At 40.8% G+C, this 21,829-nt stretch overlaps 1 protein-coding gene across 1 annotated transcript; it reads right to left on the reverse strand.

Moving 5' to 3' along the window:
• Nucleotides 1–10,230: 10,230 nt before the first annotated feature.
• On the reverse strand, nucleotides 10,231–12,377 carry LOC135171970 (ribosome biogenesis protein BRX1 homolog). Its single transcript, XM_064138383.1, has 3 exons — nucleotides 12,166–12,377; nucleotides 11,432–11,708; nucleotides 10,231–11,250 (listed from the first exon to the last, which is right to left on the reverse strand). The coding sequence occupies exons 1-3, from the start codon at nucleotides 12,283–12,285 to the stop codon at nucleotides 10,766–10,768; spliced, it is 882 nt and encodes a 293-aa protein (XP_063994453.1). The 5' UTR covers nucleotides 12,286–12,377; the 3' UTR covers nucleotides 10,231–10,765.
• Between the last annotated feature and the right edge of the window lie 9,452 nt (nucleotides 12,378–21,829).

The raw sequence follows: 21,829 nt of genomic DNA on the forward strand, positions 1-21,829 counted from the left end.
CGCCTGGCGGGGAGAAAATGGCGACATGCAGACCCTAGGGTCCCCACAGTGTTAGAGAAAAATGGAGGCGGGAAAGAATAAAACTAGAGTATGAAATTAACAAATTCTTTCTTACCTTTTAATCAAGATCTAAAATACAATATTTGAAAAAACGATGACTAGCACGCATTCGTAAATCCCTTTGTCATCTTACAAAAGTACTAAATCAATACAATATTTTGTTTTTCTATTCAATATTGTAAACGCTAAGCACCGTACGAATGTAAATAGCAATTTCATTTCGTCGTTTTTTTTTTAAGGGAATAAATGTAACAATTGTGATGGCTATTTCGTTGATTTTTATGCTTATTATTTCCAAACGGTTTCTTCAAATTCAGTCGATGAATTATTACATTTAAAACTGAAGATTCAACAAATACTGAAATTTAACATAAAGGAAAATTTTCCAGTTGGCTTTGTATGCTTTTTTTTCAATTCATTATTCACGATAAATAAGTAATTCAATAGGTTAATTGATCCAATGATGATCTACATTGGATCATACTGGAGGAAGACGAATGCAATATGGCGGAACACGCTGAGGTGCCAAAAATTCTAGGAGATCTCTTGCAAAGAGGATAGACCAAAGTAGTGGCTCAGTTCTGGGGGTTTAACTGACGCCAGTTTCTCCACGTTACCGACACGATTTCACCCCCGAGCAGCCCCCTGACACTCAGCCAAACTACTGTCCCCGCTAATGAAGCCATCGAGGTGGCGTTACACGACTTAACGGTAGGCCGCGCCATTACAGCATCGTTCAAACAGCGATGTTGTTTCTCGGAGTCATTCACGATAATTATGGGCAAGACAATAATGGCAAGATATTATTTTGTGTATAATAATTTATTGATAAATACATCGTTGAATTGTCATGTTTTTGATAGTTTCGCCATTTTGTTCTTTTCTTGAACAAAAAAGGCCGAGGCCGAGGGGTCTGTCCCTCGGGTGGTTTGTCCTTTTGAATTGACTCTAGATTGATACTATTAATAGAGATCGGGTTCAAGGTAGGTTGATGAGGTTTGTCAGGATGTTCTTGGTGATTTCCTGCGTCGGTGGAGGCTGAACACCCGCCTGAGTCCGGAGCCCACTTCTTGGAGCATGTTTCCACGGCTCGCAGGTCGAATCGTTCAGTGGCTCCACGTTTCACTCCCCTGCCCAGTTCCTGAAGCGGTGACCCGGAGGAATTCACCGTTAGCGAACAGGAGGATGGAACAGAGCGATCTCGCTGGAGTGAAGTCGATGTATCTTCTTCATTTTTTCCCTGCTGATTGGCTGTCGTCATCATTGTCGATATGAAGGATGAGTGATTTTATATTATGTGTTTTCAAGGGTTTGTCCACGATCTCATTACAACTAGGTACAATGATCCCGCGCACCAGGAATAAAGTACCGACTGATTTTTCAATATTATGAAAGTCCTGTTCTCCACTTGAAAGCTCATCCTCATTGAGTTTTGGAAGGGGTGACTCACCTGCGCAGGTGAGCATCCCTTTCAAATCCCTGGGATAAGAGGTTTCAGACTCTACATTTTCCGTCCAATAGGTGTGGGTTTCAGGTAAGGTATATTTGTCAAGAGGGTTGCGGGACAGGGCATCGGCATTGGAATTTATTTTTCCAGGCTTGTAAATGGTGGTATGGTCGTATTCATTCAAGCGAATTTTCCAGCGCATTAATTTAGATGTAGGGTCCTTGGTGTTGTGGAGCCAAACCAGTGGGCGATGGTCCGTGATAAGGGTAAATTGGTGGCCATATAGATAGGGTGGAAAATGTTCTACTGCGAAAATGATAGCCAAAAGCTCCTTTTCAGTGGTAGAGTACCTCGTTTCCGTCTCACTCAAAGTCCTGGACGCGTAGGCAATTGGAAGGTCTTTACCTACAGGACCTTGACTGAGTACAGCCCCTATCGTGTAATTTGAGACATCAGTTGTAACGAGAAATGGTTCTGTGAATTTCGGGTATTGAAGTAGGGGTACAGAGCAAAGGATGTCGCATAGTTTTTGAAAAACATCTTTTGCTGAATTATCCCAGACAAAAGCGTTTTGTTTTTTCAACAGGCGGGTGAGTGGTTTGGCGATTCGAGCCATATCTTTACTGAAACGCCTGTAATAACCGACGAGGCCAAGCAATTGTTTTATGTTTTTCCTAGTTTTGGGGATGGGGAAATTTTTAATAGCTTTTATTTTTCCCGGATCAGGTTTTACACCTTGGTCTGTGATTTGATGACCTAAGTAAATTAATTCTTTTCGAAGGAAATGGCATTTTTCAGGTTGAAGAGTTAAACCTGCGTCTCGAAGACGTGCCATTAGCGATTTCAATTTACGAGCGTGTTCTTCCAAGGAAGTCGCATAGACAACGATATCGTCCATGTAGACAAAAAGCTCAATTTCTTGAAGGCCTCATAGCACCATGTCCATCATGCACTGGAATGTAGCTGGAGCGGTTTTGAGTCCAAAAGGCATTTTATTAAATTCGAAGAATCCAAAGGGGGTTGAGAAAGCCGTTTTATGCCGCGATTTGACATCCATAGGGATTTGATGAAATCCCGAGGCCAAGTCTAGTGTACTGAAATATTTTGCTGAGCCTAATTGATCTAGAATATCTGTGATGTTGGAAAGGGGGTACGCATCACTAATTGTTTTCTCCTTTAGTGCTCTATAGTCAATGAGCATTCGCCATCGTGGTTTACCGAAAGCATTGGCTTTCTTGGGAACTACCCAAACAGGTGAATTGTAAGGGGATGTTGATGGGGATACGACATTATTTTCTGATAAGCTATCTACTTGTTTCCTGATTTCCTCTCTATGCATAGAGAGGAAGCGGAATGGTTTTGTATTGACCGGGATTTCATCAGTGGTGAACAATGTATGTTTTGCATAGTTTCTCGAGCCTAATTTCTCACCTGGCAAGTAGAACTGATAACGAAATTGAAAGTTAACTTTGAGGACACTTGTTTTTTCCTCCTCATCTAGATTTGACAATTCTAGTGATTTTACCAATTTGGAAATTCTGTTGGCAGTATTTTTGGACTGTGTTTTAAATGTGTCATTAATAGGAGCTTCTTTTGAGGCAGGTGGTGCAGTCTCAAAGTTTTCTAATTTTGCAGCGGGTATAGTGAGAGCGGCGTGATTAGTGGTGCAGTTGATTACATAGGATTTTGCTATTCCTACGTTTTGTTCTACTAAAACTTCGGCTAAAAAGACTCTCGGCCCGGAGTTTATCCTCGGCATAGATCCTGATTGCATTTGTAAGTTTTCGATCGGAATATTGACCAATAGTTTTGTTCGAGGTGGTAATTCTAGGGAGACGTGAGGCTTTGATTTCAAAGGTTTACTCTCGAGAAAAAATTCTTTATCACCAAAGCTAAGAATGTTAGGATAGTTTTTTCTGAGAAATATCGCGGCTTCTTGTTCTTCCAAAAACTCAATTCCGAGAATTCCATCTTGTATTATGGGAAATTTATTGTTAATTACTTGAAATTTAATTTCAAGGCCTTCTATTGGAATTACGATTTGTTCTTCAGTAGTGAGAATACCTAAGCCGATCCCTATTACTTCGTATTTAATATTAGAATCGATAATGGCTTTTGAGTTCACCACTTCCCTCTTGTTTAAATTTAATTGTGATCCGATATCAATTAGAAAATTGGAGGAATTTCTAACGAATTTGATATCATTTAGTGAGATTGAAGGGAGTTTTTTTAATTCCGTCGGCTTTAGTGTACTCGTGGTGCCCCGTTTCCGCTGGGGTGAAATCACGTGGGTAACGTGGAGTGCCTGGCGTCACTCAAACCCCCAGAACGGAGCCTCTACTTTAGTCTATCCTCTTTGGATGAGATGAAGCTACCAGTTACTAAAAGTAGAAATACATTACAGTGCTACAACGAGTGTTCCTTGATAATTTTAATTCAGATTTTATCGCTTATCGCTCCTTATTTCTCCAAATGGTGCTAACTATTCCAACCTTCCTCCTCCTACAGAAATGAGATACCCTCCCCATCAACCCTCTTTCGACCTTTCTCAGGTCCTTGACCAAATTAGAAGCTTCCTCGATCTCTTCCTCCATAAACTCGCTGCTTTAGTTGAAAGTTTTGGCCGCACCAACAAAGTCGCCCACATCTCTAACCTATATCAACCGTTCTCGCAGACCACCCCCCCTTCAAACCTCCCTTCCTCTTCCCTGTCCGCCCCGGCGAACTTTACAACCTCAACTAATTCTGCCTGCCCTGGACTCAAAATCTTGCAATGGAATGCCCGCAGTCTTAGACCAAAGCTAGGTGACCTCCAAAATATTGCCTTCAACTATGATGTCATTATCCTTTCTGAAACCTGGCTCAAACCCTCTCATCCTCACACCGCCCTCCGCGGCTTTTATCTCTACAGAGATGACCTTCTAAACCAACAGGGGGGTGGCATTGCCATCGCGATCAAAGAATCTATACGCTTCACCCGAATTCCTAACCTTAACCTCATCTCCCCAAACCTCCACGTCATTGGCATTAATATCTCCTCCAAAGATGGACCCCTAGCTATCTTCTCTCTTTACAAAAACCCCCACGCCAGAGTTCACTCCTCAAAATGGTCTCAACTTTTCTCCAAATCCGCCAATGCCCACGCTTCCATCATAGCTAGGGACTTCAACTCCCACTCAGAGGCTTGGGGTAGCTCCCATTCCTGTCCCCCTGGCTCTGAACTCCTAGAAGCTCTTGCGAACTCCAATCTCTTACCCGTGAACGATGGCTCTCTCACCCGAATCACTCCCCCCAACTCGCCCCCCTCATGCCTTGACCTCACTCTATCATCCCCCAATATAGCTCTCCAATCTTCTTGGCATGTTCTTAAAGACCACATGGGTAGCGACCACTACCCCATTGCCACTCTTCTGAACGTTCCTCCCGACAAATTCAAACGTTTTTCCTACAAAATCAACCACTCCAAGGTAGATTAGGATGCCTTCCAAGACTACCGTGAAGCTAATGAAAACCTCATTAACAATACTCCAAATTCCATGTCCCCCAACTCAAATACGAATCCTTAATTGACGTCATTATGTTAGCAATCCAAGTCTCGTCTCCAAAACCCAAGGACTCGTCTAAATACTTCAACAAAAGTAACCGCAGATCCTCTCCCCCAGCTCCCTGGTGGAACGAAAACTGCTCACATGCCGTCACCCTCAGAAGGAAGGACACATCCCTTTTCAGAAAAGCCATTTGTCTAGACCACTACATTGCGATGAAAAACCAATCTGCCCTTACCAAACTCACCCTCAGAAAAGAAAAATTAAAAGGCTGGTCCACATTTTGTGAATCCCTAAGTAGAGACACCCCCATTAACCTAGTCTGGCAAAAAATCAAGTAGTTCAAAAACCGCAAGGCATACACCTCCACAAATTTTCCTCATCAAGACAATGAATCTGCCGATCAAATGCGGCATTTCATCTTCGACTTCTGTCCCAAACTCCCGCCCAACTACATCCCCCTCCCCCCCGCCCCCCCTCCAAAGCAACACCTTTCTTCAAAAAGAGTTCAGCCCACATGAACTCAAACATGCTCTCTCCGCTACTAAAAACACCTCTTTTCCAGGCCTGGATAAAATCGACTATTTTCTTTTGTAAAAAATCCCTAACTCCTACAAAAACTGTCTTCTAGACATCTTCAACTCCCTCCTTAACTCCGGCCAATTTCCAGATTCTTGGACAAAATTGTTAGTATTCCTTCTCCCCAAAAATACCCCGGGCAAATTTCGTTCCATATCCCTTGCTTCCTGCACCGTGAAACTTCTCGGAAAATTAATAGCCAACCGCCTCATGTGGTGGCTAGAAACTGAACAAGTTCTGCCCAATAATCACTTCGGTTTCAGAAAACTCCGATCCTGCGCTGACAACCTCTCTATCTTAAGCACCGAAATCCTTACAGTTTTCGCATCCAACCAATTCACTGCATGTGTCTTCATCGACATAAAGGGAGCATTTGACAACGTCAACCCCCTCACTTTATACAATGACCTAGCCTGTATAGGAATACCCCAAAAATTAGCTGACTTCGTCTACTTCCTACTAGCTTTCCGCCAACTCTACTTCGTGACACAAGGTGAGCTCAACGGCCCCTACCCTATTTAACATTTATACTTCTTTCCTACCCCAACTTCACCAGTTCCAGGCTGAATCTATCGCCTTCGCCGACGACCTCGTAATCTTTTCTCGCAACTCCAACCTCTCCTCTTGTTTGGAATCTGTAGAAGAAGCAACCAATTCCATAGCCAATCATCAATCTGCCAGAAACCTTGAAATCTCCCCTGAAAAATCTCACCTAATCATCTTTTCTAAAAAACACTTCATCCCTTCCGACCACCACATCTCTATCAACGACACTCTCATTCAAGCCAAAGAAACCACCAAATTTCTTGGGGTCACCTTGGATTTCCGGTTCTCCTTCTCCCCTCACATCTCAGCCTTAACCAGTAAATGTACCAAAGTTATTTCACTCATCAAATCCCTCAGAAAAACCTGGTATCGGGCACACCCCAATAATCTCATCACCTTCTACAGAGGTCTAATTCGGAGCTCCATAGAATATGACAGTCACATTCTTCGGTACTCAAACTTCTCTCACTTCGACAAACTCAACAAGCTTCAATACAAAGCCCTCCGTTTTGCTATTGGTCTTAGAAATTCTACCCCCACGAACGTTATCCTTGCTGAAGCTGCTGAACCCCCTCTAAATCTACGTCATTTCCCAACTTTCGAATAGGTATATGGCTAAATGTTTCTCCCAATCACTCCATCCTGCTCTCGACATGCTCGCCTCCCTACACTCGATTCTTTCTAGGAAAAACTCCAACATCCATAACATAAAAACTGATTTCCCCATTTACCGCTCGTACACCAAACTCTTACAGCACAAGCACCGAATTCACTCCCACTCCCTAGCTAACCCTTACCAATTTCCGTTCTCTCTCATCAATTCCCCGCCTCTAATCAACACTTCCATTGGCCATTCTTTAAAGAATGCCAAAAACATAACTACCACCCTGTCTGATGAGTTATCTAAGAACAATTTTGACCTCCACACTCAAATTTACACTGATGGGTCGAAAACACGTGAGGGCTCCTATGTGGCCTTTGCAGTCGTTGTCCCCTCTAAAGATACCGTCATCAAACACAAGATAACTTCTTATGCCTCGATTTTTACAGCGAAAGCCCTAGCCTTATTAACTTCCCTCCAAACCATTGATTCCCTTAAAATCGAATGCTCCGTTATCCTCTCAGACTCCCTCAGCGTTCTGACAGCCCTATCCCATCTTTCAAACCAAAAATCTTCCTCTCACATAGTCTATGAAATCCTCAAACTCTACTCAAATCTCTCCCTCAATGGATACCACATCTCTCTCATCTGGATTCCCTCCCACGCGGGAATCCCAGGCAATGAATTAGCTGATCGTCACGCCAAAGAGGCCACTACCAACGGCATCTTTCATAACACCTGCATCCCCCACTCTGACTTCAGAGAATCTTTCTCGAGGAGCCTGAAAGCCAAAACCGCCAAACTCCTCAGAACCCAAAGCATCCGTAAAGGCTCCCTCTACTTTAAACACTTCTACAAAGGTTTTCACCCACCCCCCTGGTTCCACTCCTTAGGTATTGACAGACCCCAAATCTCCTCAATCTCTAGAATGAGATCCAACCATTTCAACCTCAACGACAGCCTCTTCCGCAAAAATATAGTCAACTCTCCACTCTGTAAATGTCACCTTCCCGAAACCCTATCACATATTTTCTGGTTCTGAACACACCCCCTTTGTGAAAGCCCTGAAAAAGTTAAAAATTTCCTCATTCAACATCCTAAAGCTCATCTCTCACCCAAGCACCAAAGTTGCCTTCCTCATTCACAACTACTTAAAATCTATCCACAAATCAGTCTAACCATTGTATCTGAAATGGGTAGAAAGAAATGCCATCGGTCTCTTCGAAGTAATCTTTCATCAGCAAAGACAATTCAGCAAATTAATCGCAGGGAGGTTAATCAGCATTGGGAAAGGTTACTCAGATGTGACTATTCTAAAGTGCCAATTGTTTACTCTATCAGTATTTTTAATAGTTCAATCATTGAGAGAGGTCGAAGACATTTAGATGAATCAATGGAGAAAACTTGTCTCCCAGAAAATTTGAGTTTATTAGTTTTTTACATCTCTTGGCAAAGTTTCTCATCCCTAAGATCTTGTGACAATGCTCTCCACGCTCATTGTACTGCTATTCTCATTAACCATTTGTTGAATTTCAAGTATGCAACGATCCTACATACACCACGAGACTATGGGAAAGTTATCTGGAAATTTTCTCGATTTATGGAAAAGATTCAGCGCCTCGAAGAGATGAAGACAACGCCAACAACACCACGTGCATCAGCGATACAGCAGTTTGTCGAGTGGTTGCAAAGTCATGGAGCGAAAATTGAAGGTGTCAGCATCACTGAATTTGCAGGCTTCGCAGGACCTTGGGATCAGAGCTGACAAAGATTATCATGCGAATGAACTGGTATGGGAGATTCCTAGAGAAGTCATTTTTAGTATTGAGACTGCTGCTCCAGAACTATCTTCCATCATGAATGACCAATTAATCAAAACATGCCACAAGTCGCCCTGGCTATTGCTCTCCTGGTAGAAAAGCACAAGGATAGTTCGAAGTGGAAACCTTATCAGGACATATACTTTTAGGAATACATTAAGATTAATTATTGTATTGTTACTGTAAACTAACTTTTATGAAACAAGTGGCAATGTATTTTGATCTCTCTTTAATCAGAAAATAGATTCTTTTTTATTCAGGGCCAGACGATGATAGAGTGAATTATTGCAATTATTTGTCTTCAATGGTTGTTTTCCATTCGCCTGAATAAGAAAGGACAATTTTTATTTGATCGATAATTAATTAAATTACGATTGAAGAATGATAAATTGTCAGCTTTTGTACTTCTTAGTTATTGTTATATTTTTCGTATCAATTGAGTGCAGCTATTTTTTATACAAAAAATTAATCATTTGAAAAATTAAAAAATTATTTCAGTTCAAACTACAATCGTTGAAATGTCACTGGAGTTGAAAAAAAATTGTCTATATGAAATATATTGAAAAAATTTAGAGTTCTCACTGGTATTTAGACGATTGTAAAAATTAGTATAAAAAATGTTGATGATAAAAAAAACATCTTCCATCTTTCATTGTAATTCGACGATAATCGATGGCAGAAGTACATGAAAATGAAAATGTGAATGAGCACCGAGACGAATATTATTAACAGTAATGGGTAATGATTTAAAAAAATAAGTGAATTACATTTATAAGAAAAAAAAGTTTATGAAAATATATATTTATCTATGTCTTCTGTGAAGATAGAAAATAGTACTCTCTCACTCTATATTGATGATATCGAAATTGAATTAAAAAACTGGACAGAGATGCAAATAAAAGTGTAATTTAGAGTCGAAAGAAAAAGAAATATTTTGAAAAATCACAATCTCGAATTGTATACATGAGACGATCTAATAGTGCAGTCAGACTTTATTGAAAAGGAATAAGAAACTATGTAAATAATGATGTTTAACGACCATGAAACATTGTTCAAGTTCCAATTCACCTTTTTTTTCTATCATAAGAAACTTTGGTTTTTGATTATCTCAACGTGGAAAAGAAAGTAATACATTTGTGTTTCCTTTTTTTAAGAAGCATCCAACGATAGTAAACCACTTGCGTTAATTTTTTTTTTTTTTTTAGGCTTACCTGAGTGTATTTTTTATTATATATTTTGTGAGAGTGTAATGCCATTTCGATAAAAGGAAACTGGGCAGAAGTTGTCCCTGGAGTAATTAACAAATTGGCTGAAACTAAATACACCGAAAAATTTAAAAATTTCAATTTCATTCACTTCATATTTTTCCTCATATCCTGGAACTGCCATATCAAAGAATTGAGCTTGATCATAAAGTATTAATGAAAAAGCAAAAGTTTTAATGAAACGGAGAAACTTAAATTCAAACAGAATATTGACGGAAAATTCGTGAATAACAAAAAAATCTACCTGTATATTATATCATCGTAAATGAAACGAAGCGAGGATCAAAGTAATTGATTTAATGAGTAAATGAAAATAATTGAAGTGACGGAGAGGTAATGAGAATGGAGCAAAATGATATATCATTAATTTAGAGGTTTAAAAGTATAATAGAATTCAGTATATGTACAGTATTTGTAAAACATGTTTATAATTTGTATGGAAAAATAAATAATTGATATAAAATCATCCTTGTATTGTAATTTTCATTACGATGCAGAAGGAAATCACCCGTCCGCTATCTATATATGAAACTTTCTGTCGCCGCCGGCCGCCAGAATCGACGGTGGCGCCTCCCACCGCCGGGATCATTACTAATATTGACGTGAACTTCTACTAAGTCGATTCCTCGTTGACCGAAACCGTCGACAAGTACCTCGGGACGCCATGCGTGACGCTGTGTGCCGTTGGCTACTCATTAATGACAATTAACTATGTCATTTAGACAGGTCGTTTGACAGTCGTTAGTCGGTGATTGTCAGACTACTTTTATCGTTTGTGATTGTCAGACTCCAACAAACGAATCCTACACCCAAAAATTGAAAAAAACTATTTGGGGACATAAAAATGGCGTTGAGTGGCGCGTCCGGGGATTGCCCCGGAGTGGGGCCTTCACCAATGGTTCTCATTTAAATATGTCATCCAATGGATTAAACGCATACGAGACCTCAGGCTTGTGCGCCTTCTGTGCCGTCTTCTGCTCGAGTCTATTTATATACTTTCCACCAGCTTTCTTATTGACGGCTTGACGATACTTCGCTGGAGAGATGTAAAAGTAGTTGTCCCAGAGGGTTTCTCCCCCGAAACTCCCGGCGAATATTTTCACTGGATTTAAAATAAATCTGGGACCTATTTCTGCTAATCCTCCATCTTCAGTCAGGATCTGGTAGTTTCTGAAGTATATCCTGTTGTCCAGGACGCTGAATGTGTAGATGTGGTCGAAGAAGGGCTTGCTTTTGGGGTGGTGGTTGGGCACACCAAATATCTGGGTGAACAACTCTCGCAGGAGGGCGTAGTGAGGATTTTTTGAAAAGTTCTCATCGAAGGAGAGAATTGGACGTGATCCCTTTAGGCAATTGCCTGTCACTTTCATTTCTCCCATTGTGTAAACTGTGAAAATTGATAGTTTAAATAAATTTGAACGTTTCAAAAAGTTAATGAATTAAAATGAGAAAATGAAAAAAAAAAAAGCAAAAAATCAAAACCTCATTGGAAAATAGAAATTCAAAGATTAGGACAGAAGTAGGAAATAAATTTGAAAAGACAATATGGAATTGCCAGATTAACTTACTATTCTCAACCAAAAATTTGGCAGAGGGACCACTTTTGACATTTGAAAACCACATGTAGAGATCTCTCTTCCTCCTCCCTTCGAATAAAACCGCCTTGTTACAATTTTTGGCTTCGCAAATCTCGTTCACCACCTGGAGGTTCTTCTGCCTTTCCATTTTAGCTTCTGTTCGATGATGAGGCATGAGTGACTTCAAATCCTCCATCAAGTGACGGTCTCGATGATTTATCCCTCTGGACGCGAAGACCAAGACCCTTTGTCGGTTCGTCCATTTTTCCTGGAAGTAAAGAGGTGGATGAAACAGAGTGACCTTAGTTCGCTCAGCGTTATCTGCTGAATGAACCACGGAATTTGAATACATCAGATCTCAGTTTTGAGTTTTTGAAATAAAAAAATTTGTTTTCATTTCAATGATATTTTCACTCCACTGGTGTCGAGTTATAAACGATTGACAATTATCCGTTTCTCTTGCTGTATCTATCAGGAGTATGGAAGAAAGTCAACAGTTTGGATTTTATATCAGGACAACGCACTTGCATCATAAGCTCTACAATAAATTGTATGATTACATAGAAATCCTATACACTCGTCTGTTGTTTTTGTTGCATTATTAATGAATGTTCCATCGATCTCTCAAGAGATGAATTTAGATCGAACAAAAAAACTCAATTCCAATCTTTTCTTCTTCTGAATAATATTCCAATAATGACATCGAAATGACATGAACAACCAACCCTTTTAACTGGTGGCTCATCTGACGACCTCTTAGCAGGAAGGACTTCTCCCTCGTCCTTAGGTATTCCTTGCTTCACATTTTCCATTTCCCTTTTCCGTTTCAGTGACTTGTTTGTCATTTTTCAATGAAAAAAAATACTCAACACTTCTAACACAATACGATTGATGTTCTGCACGTGGAGGACTTAGGATTTAGGTTAGGTTTAGGTGAACGCCTGGCGGGGAGAAAATGGCGACATGCAGACCCTAGGGTCCCCACAGTGTTAGAGAAAAATGGAGGCGGGAAAGAATAAAACTAGAGTATGAAATTAACAAATTCTTTCTTACCTTTTAATCAAGATCTAAAATACAATATTTGAAAAAACGATGACTAGCACGCATTCGTAAATCCCTTTGTCATCTTACAAAAGTACTAAATCAATACAATATTTTGTTTTTCTATTCAATATTGTAAACGCTAAGCACCGTACGAATGTAAATAGCAATTTCATTTCGTCGTTTTTTTTTTAAGGGAATAAATGTAACAATTGTGATGGCTATTTCGTTGATTTTTATGCTTATTATTTCCAAACGGTTTCTTCAAATTCAGTCGATGAATTATTACATTTAAAACTGAAGATTCAACAAATACTGAAATTTAACATAAAGGAAAATTTTCCAGTTGGCTTTGTATGCTTTTTTTTCAATTCATTATTCACGATAAATAAGTAATTCAATAGGTTAATTGATCCAATGATGATCTACATTGGATCATACTGGAGGAAGACGAATGCAATATGGCGGAACACGCTGAGGTGCCAAAAATTCTAGGAGATCTCTTGCAAAGAGGATAGACCAAAGTAGTGGCTCAGTTCTGGGGGTTTAACTGACGCCAGTTTCTCCACGTTACCGACACGATTTCACCCCCGAGCAGCCCCCTGACACTCAGCCAAACTACTGTCCCCGCTAATGAAGCCATCGAGGTGGCGTTACACGACTTAACGGTAGGCCGCGCCATTACAGCATCGTTCAAACAGCGATGTTGTTTCTCGGAGTCATTCACGATAATTATGGGCAAGACAATAATGGCAAGATATTATTTTGTGTATAATAATTTATTGATAAATACATCGTTGAATTGTCATGTTTTTGATAGTTTCGCCATTTTGTTCTTTTCTTGAACAAAAAAGGCCGAGGCCGAGGGGTCTGTCCCTCGGGTGGTTTGTCCTTTTGAATTGACTCTAGATTGATACTATTAATAGAGATCGGGTTCAAGGTAGGTTGATGAGGTTTGTCAGGATGTTCTTGGTGATTTCCTGCGTCGGTGGAGGCTGAACACCCGCCTGAGTCCGGAGCCCACTTCTTGGAGCATGTTTCCACGGCTCGCAGGTCGAATCGTTCAGTGGCTCCACGTTTCACTCCCCTGCCCAGTTCCTGAAGCGGTGACCCGGAGGAATTCACCGTTAGCGAACAGGAGGATGGAACAGAGCGATCTCGCTGGAGTGAAGTCGATGTATCTTCTTCATTTTTTCCCTGCTGATTGGCTGTCGTCGTCATTGTCGATATGAAGGATGAGTGATTTTATATTATGTGTTTTCAAGGGTTTGTCCACGATCTCATTACAACTAGGTACAATGATCCCGCGCACCAGGAATAAAGTACCGACTGATTTTTCAATATTATGAAAGTCCTGTTCTCCACTTGAAAGCTCATCCTCATTGAGTTTTGGAAGGGGTGACTCACCTGCGCAGGTGAGCATCCCTTTCAAATCCCTGGGATAAGAGGTTTCAGACTCTACATTTTCCGTCCAATAGGTGTGGGTTTCAGGTAAGGTATATTTGTCAAGAGGGTTGCGGGACAGGGCATCGGCATTGGAATTTATTTTTCCAGGCTTGTAAATGGTGGTATGGTCGTATTCATTCAAGCGAATTTTCCAGCGCATTAATTTAGATGTAGGGTCCTTGGTGTTGTGGAGCCAAACCAGTGGGCGATGGTCCGTGATAAGGGTAAATTGGTGGCCATATAGATAGGGTGGAAAATGTTCTACTGCGAAAATGATAGCCAAAAGCTCCTTTTCAGTGGTAGAGTACCTCGTTTCCGTCTCACTCAAAGTCCTGGACGCGTAGGCAATTGGAAGGTCTTTACCTACAGGACCTTGACTGAGTACAGCCCCTATCGTGTAATTTGAGACATCAGTTGTAACGAGAAATGGTTCTGTGAATTTCGGGTATTGAAGTAGGGGTACAGAGCAAAGGATGTCGCATAGTTTTTGAAAAACATCTTTTGCTGAATTATCCCAGACAAAAGCGTTTTGTTTTTTCAACAGGCGGGTGAGTGGTTTGGCGATTCGAGCCATATCTTTACTGAAACGCCTGTAATAACCGACGAGGCCAAGCAATTGTTTTATGTTTTTCCTAGTTTTGGGGATGGGGAAATTTTTAATAGCTTTTATTTTTCCCGGATCAGGTTTTACACCTTGGTCTGTGATTTGATGACCTAAGTAAATTAATTCTTTTCGAAGGAAATGGCATTTTTCAGGTTGAAGAGTTAAACCTGCGTCTCGAAGACGTGCCATTAGCGATTTCAATTTACGAGCGTGTTCTTCCAAGGAAGTCGCATAGACAACGATATCGTCCATGTAGACAAAAAGCTCAATTTCTTGAAGGCCTCATAGCACCATGTCCATCATGCACTGGAATGTAGCTGGAGCGGTTTTGAGTCCAAAAGGCATTTTATTAAATTCGAAGAATCCAAAGGGGGTTGAGAAAGCCGTTTTATGCCGCGATTTGACATCCATAGGGATTTGATGAAATCCCGAGGCCAAGTCTAGTGTACTGAAATATTTTGCTGAGCCTAATTGATCTAGAATATCTGTGATGTTGGAAAGGGGGTACGCATCACTAATTGTTTTCTCCTTTAGTGCTCTATAGTCAATGAGCATTCGCCATCGTGGTTTACCGAAAGCATTGGCTTTCTTGGGAACTACCCAAACAGGTGAATTGTAAGGGGATGTTGATGGGGATACGACATTATTTTCTGATAAGCTATCTACTTGTTTCCTGATTTCCTCTCTATGCATAGAGAGGAAGCGGAATGGTTTTGTATTGACCGGGATTTCATCAGTGGTGAACAATGTATGTTTTGCATAGTTTCTCGAGCCTAATTTCTCACCTGGCAAGTAGAACTGATAACGAAATTGAAAGTTAACTTTGAGGACACTTGTTTTTTCCTCCTCATCTAGATTTGACAATTCTAGTGATTTTACCAATTTGGAAATTCTGTTGGCAGTATTTTTGGACTGTGTTTTAAATGTGTCATTAATAGGAGCTTCTTTTGAGGCAGGTGGTGCAGTCTCAAAGTTTTCTAATTTTGCAGCGGGTATAGTGAGAGCGGCGTGATTAGTGGTGCAGTTGATTACATAGGATTTTGCTATTCCTACGTTTTGTTCTACTAAAACTTCGGCTAAAAAGACTCTCGGCCCGGAGTTTATCCTCGGCATAGATCCTGATTGCATTTGTAAGTTTTCGATCGGAATATTGACCAATAGTTTTGTTCGAGGTGGTAATTCTAGGGAGACGTGAGGCTTTGATTTCAAAGGTTTACTCTCGAGAAAAAATTCTTTATCACCAAAGCTAAGAATGTTAGGATAGTTTTTTCTGAGAAATATCGCGGCTTCTTGTTCTTCCAAAAACTCAATTCCGAGAATTCCATCTTGTATTATGGGAAATTTATTGTTAATTACTTGAAATTTAATTTCAAGGCCTTCTATTGGAATTACGATTTGTTCTTCAGTAGTGAGAATACCTGAGCCGATCCCTATTACTTCGTATTTAATATTAGAATCGATAATGGCTTTTGAGTTCACCACTTCCCTCTTGTTTAAATTTAATTGTGATCCGATATCAATTAGAAAATTGGAGGAATTTCTAACGAATTTGATATCATTTAGTGAGATTGAAGGGAGTTTTTTTAATTCCGTCGGCTTTAGTGTACTCGTGGTGCCCCGTTTCCGCTGGGGTGAAATCACGTGGGTAACGTGGAGTGCCTGGCGTCACTCAAACCCCCAGAACGGAGCCTCTACTTTAGTCTATCCTCTTTGGATGAGATGAAGCTACCAGTTACTAAAAGTAGAAATACATTACAGTGCTACAACGAGTGTTCCTTGATAATTTTAATTCAGATTTTATCGCTTATCGCTCCTTATTTCTCCAAATGGTGCTAACTATTCCAACCTTCCTCCTCCTACAGAAATGAGATATCCTCCCCATCAACCCTCTTTCGACCTTTCTCAGGTCCTTGACCAAATTAGAAGCTTCCTCGATCTCTTCCTCCATAAACTCGCTGCTTTAGTTGAAAGTTTTGGCCGCACCAACAAAGTCGCCCACATCTCTAACCTATATCAACCGTTCTCGCAGACCACCCCCACTTCAAACCTCCCTTCCTCTTCCCTGTCCGCCCCGGCGAACTTTACAACCTCAACTAATTCTGCCTGCCCTGGACTCAAAATCTTGCAATGGAATGCCCGCAGTCTTAGACCAAAGCTAGGTGACCTCCAAAATATTGCCTTCAACTATGATGTCATTATCCTTTCTGAAACCTGGCTCAAACCCTCTCATCCTCACACCGCCCTCCGCGGCTTTTATCTCTACAGAGATGACCTTCTAAACCAACAGGGGGGTGGCATTGCCATCGCGATCAAAGAATCTATACGCTTCACCCGAATTCCTAACCTTAACCTCATCTCCCCAAACCTCCACGTCATTGGCATTAATATCTCCTCCAAAGATGGACCCCTAGCTATCTTCTCTCTTTACAAAAACCCCCACGCCAGAGTTCACTCCTCAAAATGGTCTCAACTTTTCTCCAAATCCGCCAATGCCCACGCTTCCATCATAGCTAGGGACTTCAACTCCCACTCAGAGGCTTGGGGTAGCTCCCATTCCTGTCCCCCTGGCTCTGAACTCCTAGAAGCTCTTGCGAACTCCAATCTCTTACCCGTGAACGATGGCTCTCTCACCCGAATCACTCCCCCCAACTCGCCCCCCTCATGCCTTGACCTCACTCTATCATCCCCCAATATAGCTCTCCAATCTTCTTGGCATGTTCTTAAAGACCACATGGGTAGCGACCACTACCCCATTGCCACTCTTCTGAACGTTCCTCCCGACAAATTCAAACGTTTTTCCTACAAAATCAACCACTCCAAGGTAGATTAGGATGCCTTCCAAGACTACCGTGAAGCTAATGAAAACCTCATTAACAATACTCCAAATTCCATGTCCCCCAACTCAAATACGAATCCTTAATTGACGTCATTATGTTAGCAATCCAAGTCTCGTCTCCAAAACCCAAGGACTCGTCTAAATACTTCAACAAAAGTAACCGCAGATCCTCTCCCCCAGCTCCCTGGTGGAACGAAAACTGCTCACATGCCGTCACCCTCAGAAGGAAGGACACATCCCTTTTCAGAAAAGCCATTTGTCTAGACCACTACATTGCGATGAAAAACCAATCTGCCCTTACCAAACTCACCCTCAGAAAAGAAAAATTAAAAGGCTGGTCCACATTTTGTGAATCCCTAAGTAGAGACACCCCCATTAACCTAGTCTGGCAAAAAATCAAGTAGTTCAAAAACCGCAAGGCATACACCTCCACAAATTTTCCTCATCAAGACAATGAATCTGCCGATCAAATGCGGCATTTCATCTTCGACTTCTGTCCCAAACTCCCGCCCAACTACATCCCCCCCCCCCGCCCCCCCTCCAAAGCAACACCTTTCTTCAAAAAGAGTTCAGCCCACATGAACTCAAACATGCTCTCTCCGCTACTAAAAACACCTCTTTTCCAGGCCTGGATAAAATCGACTAGTTTCTTTTGTAAAAAATCCCTAACTCCTACAAAAACTGTCTTCTAGACATCTTCAACTCCCTCCTTAACTCCGGCCAATTTCCAGATTCTTGGACAAAATTGTTAGTATTCCTTCTCCCCAAAAATACCCCGGGCAAATTTCGTTCCATATCCCTTGCTTCCTGCACCGTGAAACTTCTCGGAAAATTAATAGCCAACCGCCTCATGTGGTGGCTAGAAACTGAACAAGTTCTGCCCAATAATCACTTCGGTTTCAGAAAACTCCGATCCTGCGCTGACAACCTCTCTATCTTAAGCACCGAAATCCTTACAGTTTTCGCATCCAACCAATTCACTGCATGTGTCTTCATCGACATAAAGGGAGCATTTGACAACGTCAACCCCCTCACTTTATACAATGACCTAGCCTGTATAGGAATACCCCAAAAATTAGCTGACTTCGTCTACTTCCTACTAGCTTTCCGCCAACTCTACTTCGTGACACAAGGTGAGCTCAACGGCCCCTACCCTATTTAACATTTATACTTCTTTCCTACCCCAACTTCACCAGTTCCAGGCTGAATCTATCGCCTTCGCCGACGACCTCGTAATCTTTTCTCGCAACTCCAACCTCTCCTCTTGTTTGGAATCTGTAGAAGAAGCAACCAATTCCATAGCCAATCATCAATCTGCCAGAAACCTTGAAATCTCCCCTGAAAAATCTCACCTAATCATCTTTTCTAAAAAACACTTCATCCCTTCCGACCACCACATCTCTATCAACGACACTCTCATTCAAGCCAAAGAAACCACCAAATTTCTTGGGGTCACCTTGGATTTCCGGTTCTCCTTCTCCCCTCACATCTCAGCCTTAACCAGTAAATGTACCAAAGTTATTTCACTCATCAAATCCCTCAGAAAAACCTGGTATCGGGCACACCCCAATAATCTCATCACCTTCTACAGAGGTCTAATTCGGAGCTCCATAGAATATGACAGTCACATTCTTCGGTACTCAAACTTCTCTCACTTCGACAAACTCAACAAGCTTCAATACAAAGCCCTCCGTTTTGCTATTGGTCTTAGAAATTCTACCCCCACGAACGTTATCCTTGCTGAAGCTGCTGAACCCCCTCTAAATCTACGTCATTTCCCAACTTTCGAATAGGTATATGGCTAAATGTTTCTCCCAATCACTCCATCCTGCTCTCGACATGCTCGCCTCCCTACACTCGATTCTTTCTAGGAAAAACTCCAACATCCATAACATAAAAACTGATTTCCCCATTTACCGCTCGTACACCAAACTCTTACAGCACAAGCACCGAATTCACTCCCACTCCCTAGCTAACCCTTACCAATTTCCGTTCTCTCTCATCAATTCCCCGCCTCTAATCAACACTTCCATTGGCCATTCTTTAAAGAATGCCAAAAACATAACTACCACCCTGTCTGATGAGTTATCTAAGAACAATTTTGACCTCCACACTCAAATTTACACTGATGGGTCGAAAACACGTGAGGGCTCCTATGTGGCCTTTGCAGTCGTTGTCCCCTCTAAAGATACCGTCATCAAACACAAGATAACTTCTTATGCCTCGATTTTTACAGCGAAAGCCCTAGCCTTATTAACTTCCCTCCAAACCATTGATTCCCTTAAAATCGAATGCTCCGTTATCCTCTCAGACTCCCTCAGCGTTCTGACAGCCCTATCCCATCTTTCAAACCAAAAATCTTCCTCTCACATAGTCTATGAAATCCTCAAACTCTACTCAAATCTCTCCCTCAATGGATACCACATCTCTCTCATCTGGATTCCCTCCCACGCGGGAATCCCAGGCAATGAATTAGCTGATCGTCACGCCAAAGAGGCCACTACCAACGGCATCTTTCATAACACCTGCATCCCCCACTCTGACTTCAGAGAATCTTTCTCGAGGAGCCTGAAAGCCAAAACCGCCAAACTCCTCAGAACCCAAAGCATCCGTAAAGGCTCCCTCTACTTTAAACACTTCTACAAAGGTTTTCACCCACCCCCCTGGTTCCACTCCTTAGGTATTGACAGACCCCAAATCTCCTCAATCTCTAGAATGAGATCCAACCATTTCAACCTCAACGACAGCCTCTTCCGCAAAAATATAGTCAACTCTCCACTCTGTAAATGTCACCTTCCCGAAACCCTATCACATATTTTCTGGTTCTGAACACACCCCCTTTGTGAAAGCCCTGAAAAAGTTAAAAATTTCCTCATTCAACATCCTAAAGCTCATCTCTCACCCAAGCACCAAAGTTGCCTTCCTCATTCACAACTACTTAAAATCTATCCACAAATCAGTCTAACCATTGTATCTGAAATGGGTAGAAAGAAATGCCATCGGTCTCTTCGAAGTAATCTTTCATCAGCAAAGACAATTCAGCAAATTAATCGCAGGGAGGTTAATCAGCATTGGGAAAGGTTACTCAGATGTGACTATTCTAAAGTGCCAATTGTTTACTCTATCAGTATTTTTAATAGTTCAATCATTGAGAGAGGTCGAAGACATTTAGATGAATCAATGGAGAAAACTTGTCTCCCAGAAAATTTGAGTTTATTAGTTTTTTACATCTCTTGGCAAAGTTTCTCATCCCTAAGATCTTGTGACAATGCTCTCCACGCTCATTGTACTGCTATTCTCATTAACCATTTGTTGAATTTCAAGTATGCAACGATCCTACATACACCACGAGACTATGGGAAAGTTATCTGGAAATTTTCTCGATTTATGGAAAAGATTCAGCGCCTCGAAGAGATGAAGACAACGCCAACAACACCACGTGCATCAGCGATACAGCAGTTTGTCGAGTGGTTGCAAAGTCATGGAGCGAAAATTGAAGGTGTCAGCATCACTGAATTTGCAGGCTTCGCAGGACCTTGGGATCAGAGCTGACAAAGATTATCATGCGAATGAACTGGTATGGGAGATTCCTAGAGAAGTCATTTTTAGTATTGAGACTGCTGCTCCAGAACTATCTTCCATCATGAATGACCAATTAATCAAAACATGCCACAAGTCGCCCTGGCTATTGCTCTCCTGGTAGAAAAGCACAAGGATAGTTCGAAGTGGAAACCTTATCAGGACATATACTTTTAGGAATACATTAAGATTAATTATTGTATTGTTACTGTAAACTAACTTTTATGAAACAAGTGGCAATGTATTTTGATCTCTCTTTAATCAGAAAATAGATTCTTTTTTATTCAGGGCCAGACGATGATAGAGTGAATTATTGCAATTATTTGTCTTCAATGGTTGTTTTCCATTCGCCTGAATAAGAAAGGACAATTTTTATTTGATCGATAATTAATTAAATTACGATTGAAGAATGATAAATTGTCAGCTTTTGTACTTCTTAGTTATTGTTATATTTTTCGTATCAATTGAGTGCAGCTATTTTTTATACAAAAAATTAATCATTTGAAAAATTAAAAAATTATTTCAGTTCAAACTACAATCGTTGAAATGTCACTGGAGTTGAAAAAAAATTGTCTATATGAAATATATTGAAAAAATTTAGAGTTCTCACTGGTATTTAGACGATTGTAAAAATTAGTATAAAAAATGTTGATGATAAAAAAAACATCTTCCATCTTTCATTGTAATTCGACGATAATCGATGGCAGAAGTACATGAAAATGAAAATGTGAATGAGCACCGAGACGAATATTATTAACAGTAATGGGTAATGATTTAAAAAAATAAGTGAATTACATTTATAAGAAAAAAAAGTTTATGAAAATATATATTTATCTATGTCTTCTGTGAAGATAGAAAATAGTACTCTCTCACTCTATATTGA

This window comes from Diachasmimorpha longicaudata, unplaced genomic scaffold (genome assembly GCF_034640455.1).
Source record: "Diachasmimorpha longicaudata isolate KC_UGA_2023 unplaced genomic scaffold, iyDiaLong2 ctg00000132.1, whole genome shotgun sequence".
NCBI lineage: Eukaryota > Metazoa > Arthropoda > Insecta > Hymenoptera > Braconidae > Diachasmimorpha > Diachasmimorpha longicaudata.